Below are 16418 nucleotides of genomic sequence, written 5' to 3'. Positions count from 1 at the left end.
ACTTGTGGACACGTTTGTGCATTGATGAGATGAACCCAATAACTTTGGGACTTCAAAGATCCTCTGACATGTTGAGGACCCTCACAAAGTACAGCAACCACCTTCTTCAGCTATGTGAGTCTTTGAACAAGGTGATTATGAATGGTCTTCCCTACTTTCCTTGCTCTGGGATCTTCACTTGTTGGCCACGCTGTAGGGGGCAAGCGTTGTGGATTATGCCCTTTGCAATCCATCTTTCATCTCCTCCATTAGCTATTTCTCCATCACCTCTCTCCTCTTGGAAGATCATGCTCTTCTTAGCCTCTCCATTTGGCAGTCCCCTTCCCCTCCACTCCCCTTCCCCCTTCCCCCTTCCTCGCCCACCCTCCCCTCCTCATGTCTCCCTTTTCTTCGAGTCTAATACCAAGATCTTTTCCCTCACCACCTCAGACAATTGCTCCCCCATGATTACCTCACCACCCTCTCATGTGCCTCCGACTTGTTTGACCTCCTCTCCACTTCCATCTGGGAAGTCGCTCTCTTTGAATTCCCTCATCACACTATTTCCATGACCCCTCTTACCAAGTGAAAGAACACTTGCCCTATGAATAAGTGGTATGATGATGACCACAAATCCTTCCACCGCTCCTTGCAATCCACTTTTGCCCATCACCCCTATTTAGGGGGGAAATGGCATCAATGAATTTAACAATGTAAACTAGATGAGATGAGTTCATTAGTTAAACATATTAACCCTAAGTCATTCAATACAAAAGAAAGAGGGGCTTGCAAACATAACTCTCAATGTAACTAAAGTTAGATTAGCAAAACCCATATTATACTAAGGAAGTACACAAGCAAGTCCTCTTCTGTGCAATGTCCATTGACCTTAGATGTGCAATGTGAATGTAAATTGAACCAATTGATTAAATGACAAAGATGAACTAGATCTAGGAGCAATATGTATGCTATCGGTCCAATGAAAGTATGAAAACAGATCTATGATATGAGATGAAAAGGAAAGAGAAAAATAACCTCAAAATGTGTAAGGGAAAGTGTTTTTTTGCTCCAAAAACAGCTGATCTGCAACTGCTACAAAAAATTTGACTACAGATTTGTGATTAGAAAAGAAAACCCACAAAACCTTGAAAATCTCAGATCTCTACGTACTAGTCAATTTGGGTGATGTCTATCAGTAGGCTTACGGGATGACGAACATGTTCCTAAAGCACAGAAACAAAGTTGAGCCGAATGTTTCCAAAAGCCTTCTATTAATAGTTTTCGGATCCAAATTCACAATATCAATAACTTGTTCCTACACACAAGGAAAACTAGTTTTGTTTGTTGTGGGAGGGCTTGCCTTGGTCAAGCCCTAGATTGAGGAATCAGCCTTGAAATTGAAATGATAATATTGATAAAGGAAATGCTAGCATCTAATAGAACTGAATCTAACAATGAGGAATACAATTACCGATGCAATTGGATTTAGTATGTGAGCAAGTATGATAATGTAATAGCCTTGACTCAACACAAAATCAAAAGGAACTATGAAAGTCAAAACCTCATGAATGAGAATGTTTGTTATATGCCTTGATGTAATCTAAAGAAGTTTGGATGAACTGAATAAAAGATCTCCTCCTTGGAAGCCAAACTCTACTAACACCTTGAAGGAAGAAGCTAGATGCAAGAAAGAAATGCTAGATCTTGAAGAATGCTTGAAGGAATGCTTAATGCAAATACTTGGAAATGCTTGCTTAATGTCTCATGCATAGTTGGAAAACTCGCCAAATGCAAAAACTCACCAAGCCCCCCAAAAGTTTAATCGGGAAAAACTCGGCGATTTTAAAAAAAAAACTCGAGAAAAACTCGGGAACCTAAAAAACCGCTGAAATTTAATTTAAAATACATTTATTTTGCAAAATTTAATGAGAGGATGCATCTAATAAGTTAATTAAAGACAATACAAAAGAAAGAAACGAAGTTTAGATATATATAAATGCATAATGCGTACTAAATTGCATTCTCATGCAGAATGCTCATGGTAGGAAGCAAAATAGTATATTACTAAATAGTTTCAATTTGTCAAACTAGAAGTAAATACTAAAAGTCTAAATACATCAATACAATGTGACTATGTCAATCACATCTTCCTCTTTCCACTTGCACTAGCAGGAAAGCGAGGGGGTCTAGTCCTAGAAGAAGTGCCCCGCACTGGGATAGGGCGTGAGCTACGTGACTGTGAACTCTGTGGCTGTGCCCCCTCGCTCGACGTCCCTACTGACTGGCTCGGCGTCCTAGAAGAGGATGCATCTCCTAATGGTAATGCCTGATCCTCGCCTGAATCATCATCATCCTCGTCCTCATCCTCAATGTCATCCATAGTGAACTGAAAATCAGTGTTAGCCTCCCCCTCCATGGCCTGCCTCTCCAAATCAGTGATCTCATCTGGTTTAAACAATGGACTTGGCTCCTGTGTTGTCCAATCAGAATAAGGATCTATCTCATCTAGATCAAGCGGACCAGGTAGTTCTAAGAGTTGTGCCTTTTTTATGCGCAACTTAAGATTATAGTGCACATAGACAAGGTCATTAAGCCGTTTTTGAGTCAATCTGTTTCTTTTCTTTGTATGGATGGACTCAAATAAGCTCCAATTGCGCTCACAATGGGATCAGCTACAAGGTTGGGATAGGACTCTGAGAGCAAATTTCCTTAAATTGGGAGTATTGCCACCCCAACTTGCCCACCAAGCATCTACAAAACAAAATTAAAAAAGTTATAAAGCAATAAAAAAAAGATCAGAAGCACAACTTACCAATTAGCAAAATTTTTTAAGTGTGACGCTTTACCTGGTGCTTGAGTAGATCTTGCTCTCTTTGCTAGCATAGAAGAGAAAAAAGGACCCCTTGATTCCACATAGATTTGTTGTTCGGTCACAATAAGGTCTCTCTCCTCTTCACTTGATATCATTCTCTCAATGCATTTAGAGAGACCTTCCATGACCTCTAGAGCCATTAAGATCTGAGTAAGAATCATCAGCGCTAAAACAAATAGAAAATGATATCAAGTCTTACTACACAACCTTAAAAAGTAAAGTAAAATAAAGACTTATTAAAATCCCAACTTCAAGGACAATCAATTATCATAGTACCTGAATTTGGAATTGAGGAAGTAGCCTGCTGCATGAATAGGTTGGTGGAGCATATTGTTCCACCTCCTATCAATTATTTCCCAAATGGGGTCAAATCTAAGACCATCCCCGTCATAGTAACTTCTAACAGCCTCTTTCACCCTATCCATGGCCTCATAAAGACCTCCCATTGAGGATTGCTGCCCATCACATGTGCGCAAGACTAGAACCAGGGGCAGAGACATCTACATTTGAAATTTGAAAAATACAAATTAGTTAATAACATAGTAAGTTATGAATTGATAATGAAACTTGAATAAACTAAAAATATAATGAAGTTACCTCCACAATCTCCTTAGCCTTTGCAAAAAAGCTATCATCAAACACTATTCGTGCCACAGCCTCTCCTTCGGGCTTCTTTGAGTAAGGTGAAGCAACCCAATCAGCACACACAAACATTTGCTTCAAAGCCAATATGTGGTCAAAAATACTTTGCAACGTCAAGAAGACCGTTGCAAACCTTGTCATAGCAGGTCTCATCAAATCTTTGCCTTTAGTGGCTTCTCTCATCAAACTGAGAACCCATGGGTGATTATAGATATATTTTGTGACTCGCCTAGCATCTTCCACAATTGGACTCACCCAATCAAGTTTTCCTATGTCCTCCAAAAGAAGGTCAAGGACATGTGCTGCACAAGGTGACCAAAAAAGTGTGGGATGCCTCTCTTGGAGGATTCTACCTAAAAGATTAGCAAAAAATCAATAATCAGTAACAAACTTTCCATATTTAGTATTTACAAATTATATCAAATCTAAATTGAATAATACCATTATCCATAGCATTACATTCATGATTCATATTGATTCAAATATAAAAAATTAAATCTACCTGTTGCCACATATGCTACTGCATTATTTGTGATTATTTGCACCACATTCTCTATTCCCACCTCCATGACAACATTCTCCAACATTAAAGCCAATGTGGCTGCATTTTTCACTTTGTTGGAGGCATCGACAGATTTCCAAAACACCACATCATCTTTGCAAGCAATCAAGAAGTTAATAATGGTTCTACTTCTTCCATCTGTCCACCCATCAGATAAAATGGTGCAGCCATACTTCTTCCACTCTTTCTTTTGGTCTTCTATCAACAATGTTGCCCTACCAACCGCTTTGTCAAGCAACCTACAAAATTTAGGTGTAATATTAAATAAAGTGTAAGTGTTAGTAAAAAATTAGGAAATAAGTTATAACAATTAAGATTTAAAATATAACAAAGAACTAAAGTGAATCACAATTATTTACAATTACTAAATAGTAAAATACTAACCTTCCACTCATATCCTTGCAATTAGGCGGCTTGTACCCTTTGCCTGATATTGTCATTGCATTCACCATATTGACCCAATAGGGACTATCAGCGGCATTCATTGAGATATTGTTGAGAAACCAAAAATCAGCTGCTGCAATATCAGTTTGCTCATGCACCTCCTTAAACCATGCAGTGCCCTCTAATGATGGTTGTGCTCCAGGTGTGTTCCTGGGCACAAAATAATCACCTATCCCTGATGGGGATCCGGATGGTGATGATGAAGAAGTAGGAGATGTAGAAGAAGTGGACCGGTAAATGAGAAATTTTGTTTGCGGATCCGTGGGCCACGAAGAGATCCTGGTATGTTCTCAAGTGCTTCTTCCTCTTGCATATCAAAAGGAGCTCCTTCTGATTCAGCTATGGCTGCCCTCATAGCTAATTTTGCCCTCTCCCTATTCAATTTTTTTCTCTTCAGCAGCTGCAAGTAGGTCATGGATGAATCTTTTTTCTTCATCAGTTACCTTGAGACAAGGATTTGAGTCATGTTTCTTTATGCCTGCAAGGTGGTATTTGAGGCAGTTTATGCCTCCAGAAATAATTCTCTCACAGGGAATGCATATCACCTTCCCAATATCAATTGGATTTGGAGCTTCATAGGCATACCGCCATGCCTTATCTCTTGCATTTTTAGGCCGAGTGCCTATATATCCAGATGGGCATGGTGTTTATGGCCACTCTTCTTGCGGGTTTGTCATTTTTTTAATGGTTGACCGCTGCCCTACACATAAATATATAGAAAAATGAATAAACAAAGTTAGAACTTAGAAACTAGGGTTTCAAATGATTCAAAGTTTCAAACTTCAAACTTCAACCATATCCTTAGCAAACAACAAACTTCAACCATATCCTTAGAAGCTAGGGTTTCAAATAATTCAAAATGATTTTAAATGATTTGAAAACATTTACAAACAAGTTAACAACAACAAAAACAAAAGAACATTTGTTATAAAACTATAAAAAGTTTTCAAACTATGATAAGATGAACATATCTGGAAAGAAATTTGTCTTCTAAAATCGGTTAGAATCTTCTACAATCCACTCAAATCCGACTTGAATCACTTGCAATCAGCCAAGAATGCCTCCAAACCTTCTTCTCTTCACTCCTCAAGGCTCTAAACAATCCAAATACAAGAAAGAATGAGAAAAAACACATTCACTGCTGCTTTAATCCGTCACAGGCCGCGAGCGAAAATCTCACCAGTAAATCGCGAGTTTTTACGAAAAACTCGCCGAGTTTTTATGAAAAACTCGCCGAGTTTTTCACGATTACTCGACGAGTTTTTACCAGTCTGCCGAGTTTTTAAATCGGCGAGTTAACTAGTGAAAAACTCGCCGAGTACTCAGCGAGTTTTCCAACTATGTTCTCATGTATGCGTGTATGCTTGATCATGTGTGTGGATGGCCCAAGCCTCTTTACATACTAGTTTTTGGGATCGAAAACAAAGCAGGCCGAGCAGGGAGTAGAATAAAACAATTTAAGCACTTGAGACACTTCAAGCCCAAGACCTAAATCCCTCTAGGTATAGGTTGACCTATATCGGTATGTGTCAACCAAGTCAACCTATAACTAAGGGTATCTTGAGAAGAGGGGACCCTAAGGTATCAGGGAAGTGCAAAAAGATTTGGGAAATAATGAAAATGTCGGAAGATATGACCAAAAAAGTGATAAAATAGCAACTTAAGTGCCATGCATAGAAATGAGAGATGACCTAGAAATTGAGCAAGATTGGAAGAGAGAGAGAGAGAGAGAGAGAGAGAGAGAGAGAGAGAGCGCAAAACCACACTAAGGAGGGCTAAAAGGTCTGAAAATGAAGTGCTTCCTTTGCTAAGTTGCCAATTGCACGTGCACAAATGCACAAAAAAAATTGGTGGGGGGGGGGGAGGGGGGCGAATTTGGCTCTGTATGTGTGCGTGCGTGCAAATAAATGCAAGAAATATACAAAATTAAATCATTTGATAGTATGATACGTCATCATTGATCAAGATAAATATGGAATGCCAATTGATAGTTCACAAATATTCAAATAACTAACAAGCCATATCATATATGTCTATATTCACGATTCCAATGCAAATCAGAAAATCCATGCAAACGTGTAAGGAACTGCTGTAGGTGGTATAGCTCTGTCTGGAAGAAAACGGTTAACACCAGAGCTAGTGTTTGAGGCAGTTTAATCCTCAAACCTGACTGCTAAACTACCTGTGCTAAAAAATGGGCATTCAGTGTGATAAGACTTCATACTGCAGCGCATGTATTTGTGACCCTAATTCAAACCTGTGCTTGTGAACAAAGAAAATTTATACTGAGATGCTCTGTGGATGCTCTCCAGTGCCTCCACAATGCATCCACAGGCCTCCGATGTGATTCCAGGGTGCCTCCACATCCAGGCCTGCCAGGAAAGAATCGGTAACAAAAGATTATTTGTTTTGGTTGATTTTGAAGTTACCAAGTCCAAGTCAAAATTGGGTCTGCCAAGTTTTGGGACATGAATTTTCGAAGTCTGGACTAAAATTATCATATCACCAACCATTCCAATTAAGTGCATGTTTAGTAGAAAATTTGCAATTGATGCTTTTTCAATCTAAATTGTGCATTCCAGTTATTCCAAATTTCTTTTGAAGACTGTCATATCAACAAGATACAACAGGATCTAGTATACCAGATCTACAAAGGACTTTTTATTGGCTCTATTCTTTGATTCTGCAAGCCTTAATGGCTGCATATTCTAACTTTAAATGTGTGAGAATTGTGCTCGTAAGTTTCTTCAATTGAGTTCTACGTTTTCAAATAAAGGCTTTGAATTTTGTTAATCATTGTCAACCCCTAGCCAACAATGTTTTTTCACTTGTTTCTTTAAGTATGCTAATAATTACCTACCGAGATGCTCTGTTCAGTCATGCATTATAACTTCATAGATGCTTGTACTAAGACTTTGGCAGATCTATTCAATATATATCTTACATCTTAATCACCTGCCTCATATACCCTAAATACATTCTTTTCCTTTTAGTAATGCTACAACCAGGCATCTGTTTTTTATTACTATAATCGTTGCCCAGATTTTACAAAAGCTCTTTGGATCAATTAATGTGCTTGTTCTACAAAATTTTCTCCCGTGCTTGTATCTGAGCAACAGCATATTGTGTCAGATGTTAAGTTCAAATATAGACAACAGAATGAGTGGTTTTTTGCATGCTTCAATTATAATAATCTCTTCTGCTAAAAGGATACAAGCCATAGGTCCATGCACCTGCACTTGCATCCACTAAAAAAAATAAGGTCAATTATAAGAAGAATGAATATTCATGCCAAACATAAGTTAATGCACGGTCACAAATGTCTAATGTAAGGTCCCCCCTTAATGTTCATTGTCATAAGGGATCATTTATTTTGCACACTAAACAACATTCTTTCCATCACCTAGGTAAAATAGGATAACAAATAAAATAGTTAAGTCTTTAGTATATGACTCATTCAATTCGTTTCACCAGAATTGTCTCACTATCAGGTACAGTCTGTAATGGGGCAGTTAGCTACCAAATTGCCAAGATATCGATAGCCATTATGGATTTAAGATTTGAAAATCAACTACTGTACCCTTCTTGGGTTTTCCTCTGATCATTGGTATATCATGTAGATCATGTGTTATCCGAGTGTTACAAGACTGACCAAGTACAAAGCAATTATCTCAGCTCCAGGCCAAAATGAGGCCTAATGATTTCTTCTTCCAAACTGAGCAAGTCTAGCTAAGTGTAAAGGAAGTTTTTCAAGATTCCAGTTTTTTTTTAAATATTTATACATATTGCTTTTCTGATTCCTGAGTTTTTGCACTGAGTCCGAGTCTAAACATAAGTCTGTGACAAAAATCAGATTCATGAGTCTGTGTTCAGTCCAAGTCAATGTCTGAGTCAACAATCAGCTTGCGGAGTTAGCATGCCAAGTCTCAGTCTTGTATACCATGGGTTCTTATAGATCCTACTTCAATCATCAATTTTAAGATGATAACTATTGCTAAGCATAAGGATCTTAACAGTAGACTGCACTAGTATTTACAGGTTTGAATGGAAACCATAGATTATATCTGCAGAACAAACTACTGCGTCCATTTATGGATTTCACCCAATCACCTATTTTACCATAGGAACAATGGGATTTGTCCAGCAATGTCAGTTGATGAATATAAAAAACTTGGTTAATTCAATCCAATCTTCTTCAATGGAACCTACATATATGAGTAAGTTATTGATCCTGGTTCTCATACAGGTTCAGGTACATGGGCAAAAAGAAAAAATTGCTTGGACTCCAGTTCCACATATACATATTCACACACATATTGATATATTATATAATTATAAATTTATATATACATCATAGATTCATAAATGCAACATGTTCAATGTTCATTCGCCATCAATTCAAAACTTCAAATATATAATAATAATTAGTTAGAGGTGTGCAGAAATCAATAATTGCAAATAAAATTATAAATAAAATACCTCATATATCATATTCATAATTTGCCAAAGTCTTAAAATGTCATTACATAATGAAAATTCAAATTACAAGCCATATTTCATAATTAATATTCCAATTTATCTTCATCATGATCAAGTACAAGCTCTAGAGGTCGAATTTAGAGTTTGGCACCACTTTTTAGGTTCTTTTTTAAATTAAAAAAGGCACGTAGGACCCTTTTGGATGCCCACAGCCTTGGGTTCTTGTGGGCCCTGCAGCATGACCCACAGAGAACCCAGCTACCAGGGAAAGACCCAAGCAGAACCCAAATAGGATCCATGTAGGACCGGAACCAGAATCAGGATCTGATGCAAAACAAGGGGAACCAATATCTTAGATATATGATTCTGAATTTTAGAATTGAATGTAGATACAAAACTAACAAAGAATTTTGGTGGTCAGACCTCCAAATGGAATCCCAGACACTCAGTTTACCTATCATACAAATTTTGAAAATAAATTTTCAAAGCCTGATCAGGCCTATTTGATTTCTGTTCACACTTTCAACAATAAATGCAGCAGGTGGGGCATCAAAATGATGACTACAAAAGGTCAATTTATCACCCACTTAGTCAAAGACAATTTACAAAACTTCAGCAAGGTTAAAGCCAGTCAAACCTCTTTACCGACCTGTCTCAATATTGGTGTCCACTTTGAATTTTAGATTGCTGATCAAAATGAGGAATTAAATGCCCTATAAATTGTAATTCACTGAAAATCAAGCTTGCTCTTTCATATCATCCATAAACCTCAGTTGTTTGAGAAATACTTAATACGAAGGTCTAGAAAGAATATTATTGGAGTAGAAAAGTGGCCTTCTCAAGAACATTATGGGGAACCTTATGGGGAACAATAGAAGCAGCTTAAATTCGAGGAAAGATTAGTCTAATTTGTAAGTCTATATCAAAGAATTTGACAACTCCACTTGTCCTCTCTGTGGAGCAATTTGCATTAACCCAAAGAGAAAAGATTGCATTTAGGGAATCCATGATGTGCAAAGACCAGGTGAATGTATGACATAAAGATGCCAACAACCAAATTTTATTAGACAAGAGAGTGATATATGTGTGACCTAGAAGCATGCACTGAATAACTTTCCAACCCCAAAAAAGGTGAGTAAACATCCAAAATCATGTTTGTTACATATTATGTGAAGTCAAAATAAAATAAAATGTAAAAATTTATAACTATTATCAAAAAATACAATTTATTATTATTTGAGACAAAGACATACTATCAGCTTATCATTTAATACATTATACAAGTCACATATATTATACAGAAACCAATGCATGAAATTGTACAGAAGATTATTAAATCAGTAAATCCATTATTTAAACACATTAGAGCCTAAACACAAGAAAAGCTTCACATGCATCATTTTAAGGAACTTTTGGCATTGATATTTAATGTCACAATTCAGTCTTTCACATGCATACAAATTTTTCAGACAATGAAGAACAAATAATAGAGCATCAAAACAACATGCTGTTTTAAAAAATTTTACTCAAAAACTTCAAATGAATTCATATTCAGAAATCAAGAAGTGATCACAATCTTGTGGATTGTATACCAAGGCAATTGTCAGGATACATATTAGTTTATGCGCATCCATTTTATTACAGCCACTATAGAAAAGATTCAAATTGAGAAGAATCTAAAGAGAGGAAAATATTCATCAAGTATATCATTGCTTACCAAACCTTTGCATCAGAAAGCTCAAACTGTGACAAACTACTAACTTGAACAATAACTCAGATAAAAACATGTTCAGTTTGGATGCAATAAGTCAGCCTACATTATTGTTTTAAAAAACATTTATAAGCCCCTCCTTAAAAACCAAACAATATAATATGCCTCCAAAAACCCTACCTGGCACGATCAACATAACTGTACACAAGTTCTTTGATGCCAGCTTCAAGGTTTGCAGCTGCTACTATATCAGAAGCATCTCCTTTCTGTAACTCATTCTCCCAATAGGTCATAACATTAGTGGATTGACCAAAATGCGTCAAAGTTTCTTCCACTGTCACTTGCAATTGATCATGCAAAGAACGAGACCTTTCATCCAGAACTTTTTGCTGAACCAAGAGCAGACGAGAAGACCACCAGGAAATGCTTTTGGGACATTTGATGGACATATTATCATACTCATTTGTAATCTGCCTTGTTTTCAACAGCATTATTTTGGCAAGAACAAAATACTGCAAATCCAAGAGGACACTTTTAAAACAATTCTATGATGTCTACCAATATACCAACAAAGAACATGGAACAGAAGAAAAGGTGAATATTATTATCACTGCTTGCATTGAATTAAATCATATACAATCAAACTGTAGTTATTGCATGATGTATAGGCACGCATAAGAATTAAACAACAATAGAAAGAGATATTAAATGTTCAACCAATTACAATTGTTAGGAGTGCTGAATGAATTGAGAACAACTTCTGAAAATGGTGAGATGAAACTGAACCACACAGTACACGTTTTAGGCACCTAAGCAGGCAAATATATGTTCCCGCAACACAATTCCACATGTCAACATACATTATCACATGTTTACATTACAACTTGGAATGTTTATGATGACAATAGGTGAAACTAGTTCATACCCAAGCAAACCCAAGGGCATCACTAAAAAACCAAAACAAAAATGTCTATTTATAAACAATTTTATAAGCAAAAAATTGTGTGTTTATAATTTAATCTTTAAGTGATTAAATTGTCATAAAGGTTTGAGGCGAGATTTAATTCTTCAGCGTGTACATTATTGTTACCACAACTTGCCAAAAAATATCTTTAAATTATGTAGCTTATACAGAACATGGATAGTGGAAGGAGTGGAGTAACTCATTGTGGTTCAAGTGAAAATGAACTGAATATTGATTTTGATGCTTTTGATGAACAGCAATATAAAGATTGTTAAAATATTGACAAATCACCATATTAATAAAGTTGTGAGGCATTTATTTTTTATACGTTATATGCATACATACATTAATAGATATGTTAGTACATAAACATACACATAATGTTTATATGTACATAGACATATGCATATATTGATTTTTTTATTTTGATTGAATGTGAGTGCAGAAGCTCTATGGAACCTCAAGCTTCTGCTACAATGTATTAAGTTCAGATTAGTTCTCTTAGTAGCTATTGGATCTTTGTTATTCTCCTTGTCTCTCTATATTTTTCCAGATTTTCTTTTGTTTTAATCTGTATTGGAGCTCAGTATAATTTATCTGAAAAATTTCTGTAATGACCCCCGTGATTTAGGAAAAGAACATTTTTTCCCCTTCTTTAAAATACTGATAATCAATCATGATTGTAAATTTCATAATTTCATTTTACTTATTATTAAACAAAGTAATGGTGGTCAATTTCAATTTTATAAATATAATAATTGTTCAAATACATATTAAATAAAACAACTATCATTAACAGTAAATGTTAACATATAATTAAACATAATCTATCAAACTATTAAAATCGAAAGAAGAAATGAGAATCACGACCAAGGCAATTGGTCGTCACTCTTCAAAGACTCCTCCAACAATATTTATACCAACAGAGGGCAGAACATTGGACATGGGAAAAAGGAGGAAGAAAACAAGCGGTATCCACAATCGGAGGTCATAGAAATGATTTTGCCTTTCAGTGAGCGTAGCACATTCATCTGCGTAGGAAGAGTGCCAATCATCGCACAGGAGAGATTACCAACACACAAGGAAGAAGAAAGGCATCAACGACGATCAGAATCAATTGGCAGAAAGAGATTAAAGATCAAAACGTGAACAGGCAGATAGGCATCAAACAACTAAGGAAAAGGACGGAACATTAGACAGAATCATATACCATTCACATACCCCACAAAAGAGATATTACGGAAGTTTGATATTTTTCACCGCGTCAAACTAGACATACTAGTCGAACAGACACCCGTATTAAGCCACCTTCAAGATACCACAGGACTCGGGAATATTTCTGACAGTCAAATAAGAGAAGTTCAATACAAGGTAACAGGAACAACCACCAGGGCCCATAGCCATTGTCCCGAGTAAGACGGTCGATACAAGGAGGTTGCAGAGGAGGGAACTTAGGATTGTTAGAAAATCCACCAAAGTGAGACTAAATAACTCATATACAAACATCTTCTCAATCTCAACTCAAGGTTTCTTCCACACAGATAGCGGATTATACTACAAAATATACAATTGGTGATTGTCAATCCAAAGTCCAGCTGCACCCAAAGTCATAGAATACAAATTGAACCTAAAGACAACACAAACCAGAGACTATTACCCAAAGTCATAGAATACAAATTGAACCTAAAGACAACACAAACCAGAGACTATCTTCAATATTCTAGCGTAAGGGAAATCAATTCACCTCCCTGTTCCCAACAACCACGAGGTTGGGGAATCTTAATCATTGTGAATGCTGGAGAGATCTAAAGATCTCAAAAGGACTTCAAGTAATAAAGTATTAAAAAGGCAAAAAAACAGAGATTGAGTATCACAAAGGTTAGCATACTAAAGGCATTAATCATATGCATATGAAAGGATGGATATACTCAACAAGTTATCCATAAGGCCTAGCATGAGGGAAACCTCTTCTAGGAAGGATGGGTAGGTCCACACGGGCTACCCATAAGACTTGAAAAGAGGGAATACAGTGAGAAGACAGTGCTTAGTGGAGAGTTGTTCTAATTGTTTAGAGCCCTAGGAGGCACTCCCCTAGGAACTAAGTACCTGATCACAATCCCCTCTCCTCAAGAAGGGAAATAAGCAGTGTGTATGTATATGTATATATATATATATATATATATACATGTTTTCTTATAATCTAAATTCAGTAGCTAGATCTAATCTGATAATTCTCCATCTGTCTTTATAAGAATACTAATACCTATTGTAGGTTCATAGTCGGGAAATTGGAAGGGTACAATCAAGGAGAACAAGGGACACTACAATTTCCTAGGGTTTACCAAGTTTAAATTAATTATTCTTGGTTTTGATTTATCAATTTTGTTTTTCTTGCTTTGTGCTTATAAAGAATTGAATTTAAATTCCTTTTCCCATGGCTTCTTAGCTGCCTTCCTTTGATGGCAGGCACTTAATGCTTTTGTAATGTAAATTAATTTACCCTCAAGTCAGACAGCCTTATGCAAGCTTCGAGTGGAGTGTAATGAACCTGCTGGCTCAATCTCTATCCAGATGGCAAATTTCTGTTGAAGTTTATAAGGGATATGTTTTTTTGGTGTTATTTTGGAATCATATATAAATATCATGAAATTTACAAATCATTGATATCATATGGAATGAAAATTGAAACATGCAATTCATCAAATAAGGTTTCTATTTCAATTATTTTTTAAATCAGGCATCACATTTGTAAATGAAATATGTAAATGAAAATTGTAGCAAAGATAAGAAACCTAGAACCAAACACAGCCACTATGAAAGTGTCAGTTTGCATCTCTTATTTCTGATACGGAACAGAAAGTCAAGACATGGGCCTCTCTTTGTAGTAACACAAATTCTCAACCTCTGGCCAATATTGATAAAATGGTGCAAGGTAAGATTGAGGATGAGCATGTGAGGTGGGTCCGTGAGCTCAATCTGCAGGTTCGTGGACTCCCCTCTACCCATGATCCTCTCACAACGGGAGGCTCTTTCCTCTGTGATCAACTTGGTCTTACCGAGATTACGTTGGATAGGTGCTGGTTTGGACATGGGGATGTCCTTTTTATCAGATTCTTTTCACTTGCAGACAAGCTTCAGGCTCTCCGTGCTAAGAGGAAGTTGTTTCCTTCGAAGATCTTCTTGGACAAAGATCTCACGAAGTCCCAGGTTGCAGAGCTCAAACATGTTCATTGTATTGTTGCTAAAGCTAGGCAGGATGGTAAATGGGCTGTTATCAAAAATCTGAGAGCTGTTATTAGAGATTCTCCCCCAAGTAGTTGGGAAAAGAGGCAAGCCCCCAAGGCCAAATGACGGTCCCACCAGCAGTCGGACAAGAGGTAGGCCATCACTTGCTCCCTTCTTGTTAACTGCTGGAATGGTAATGGATCTTTATGGTCCTTACCTGGTCTTCTTCTTGATGCTGTGGGTTCTACCGATATTCTTGTCATATCAGAGACTCACAAGAGTCCTGTGTGTCCTCTACCAGGTGTCACAAGTTTCTAGTGGTTATCCGTTTTTAGGGAGGAGGTTCGTATTTCGAGTGGTGTGCGGGGTTCAGGGGGTGTGGCCTGTTTGATTAAGGATGATATTTTCAGTAGCACTTCTATCGTACACTCAAATTTGTTTGCCAGATTTATGTGGGTCCGTATTGATCGTAAGTGTTATTGTCAGAGGGATATCTACTTGGCTGCTTGCTACTTTCCACCGGCTGTATCTCACTATGTTATTCATGGTACCGATGACGGTGATCCTTTTATTGATCTTTGCGAGACTATCTCTCAGTTTACTGCTTTAGGGGACATTATTATTCTCGGGGATTTCAATGCAAGAACCAAAGCACTACAGACTCCACTTTATGATCGTTGCTCTGACCCCATGTGCTCCACCGAGATTGATCCTACCTCTTTAGGGCTTCATAGACTTTCTGAGGATGCTCTTGGGCCGTTATCCGTGTATGGTAGACATTTGTTGTGGTTTTGTGAGTCTTCTGGTTTGGTGATCCTAAATGGCCTCTCTTGCTTCCATGGTTCTGAGATCTTCACTTGTTGGCCTCATGGTGGTGGTGCTAGTGTCGTGGATTATGTTCTTGCCTATCCCTCCTTCATCCCGTGTTTTCGCAGTTTCACCATCTTGTGCCTTCCTCTTGCGGATCACTCTCTCCTCAGCATTCATTATAGCCTCCCCTTTTTTTACGCCCTCACTCATGTCACCTCATCATTCTTCTATTACCGCTCACTTGCCCATTCGCTTCCATTTCATTGATGGTGACCGTGAGCTCTTCTCCACTCATCTTTCCAAACTCCTCTGCCCTTCGAGGTTCTCTAACTCATTTGAGGCCACCTCCATGTTTGACTTACTCGCATCGGCTATTCTTAAGTCTGCCACCCTTTCCATCCCTCACCGCCCTCCCTTGCTCCTTCGCAACAAGTGTCGTAATACTTGCCCCATGAACCAGTGGTTTGATTCAGACTGCAAATCCTTTCATCGTGCTATGCGCTCTGCTTTTGAGGCTCACTCCACTGACTTGGCCAGTATTCGCTCGTCTTATCTCCGCTTGCTTCGGAGTAAGAAGCGTAACTTCACTGCCTCAAAGTGTAAGTCACTTTGCTCCACACTGGTTAGTAATCCCCAGCTCTTTTGGCGTACTCTTTTCCCCCGTCATCCCCCTCCGCCTTCCACCCTTGACTTTCACTCCCTTGCGTCGCATACCATGGCTCTTTATGAT

At 37.6% G+C, this 16418-nt stretch overlaps 2 protein-coding genes across 2 annotated transcripts in view; both read right to left on the bottom strand.

Moving 5' to 3' along the window:
• Nucleotides 1-16418, bottom strand: part of LOC149531549 (uncharacterized) — a 227498-nt gene that overhangs the window by 170535 nt on the left and 40545 nt on the right. Inside the window, exon 3 of the mRNA XM_089807896.1 lies at nt 10870-11201. Coding sequence (XP_089664022.1) covers nt 10870-11201 — 332 coding nt within the window. The remainder of the gene's footprint in view (nt 1-10869; nt 11202-16418) is intronic.
• On the bottom strand, nt 2832-5199 carry LOC149531550 (uncharacterized). Its single transcript, XM_089807897.1, has 5 exons — nt 4440-5199; nt 3996-4294; nt 3449-3846; nt 3128-3351; nt 2832-3017 (listed from the first exon to the last, which is right to left on the bottom strand). The coding sequence occupies exons 1-5, from the start codon at nt 4538-4540 to the stop codon at nt 2960-2962; spliced, it is 1080 nt and encodes a 359-aa protein (XP_089664023.1). The 5' UTR covers nt 4541-5199; the 3' UTR covers nt 2832-2959.

Source organism: Cupressus sempervirens, chromosome 11 (genome assembly GCF_028749045.1).
Source record: "Cupressus sempervirens isolate cs-2001-9-10 chromosome 11, ASM2874904v1, whole genome shotgun sequence".
Lineage (NCBI taxonomy): Eukaryota > Viridiplantae > Streptophyta > Pinopsida > Cupressales > Cupressaceae > Cupressus > Cupressus sempervirens.
Note: the sequence above shows the minus strand (reverse complement) of the source record. Positions and strands in the feature narration are given on the sequence as shown.

Excerpts from the sequence above, each read along its gene's own strand:
- LOC149531550 (XM_089807897.1), bottom strand. The coding sequence starts at position 4,540 with ATGAATGCCGCTGATAGTCCCTATTGGGTCAATATGGTGAATGCAATG. Across the intron at positions 3,352-3,448 it reads AGGCTAAGGAGATTGTGGAG|ATGTCTCTGCCCCTGGTTCT; the intron begins GTAACTTCATTA and ends TTTCAAATGTAG. Across the intron at positions 3,018-3,127 it reads TTCCTCAATTCCAAATTCAG|CGCTGATGATTCTTACTCAG; the intron begins GTACTATGATAA and ends TATTTGTTTTAG.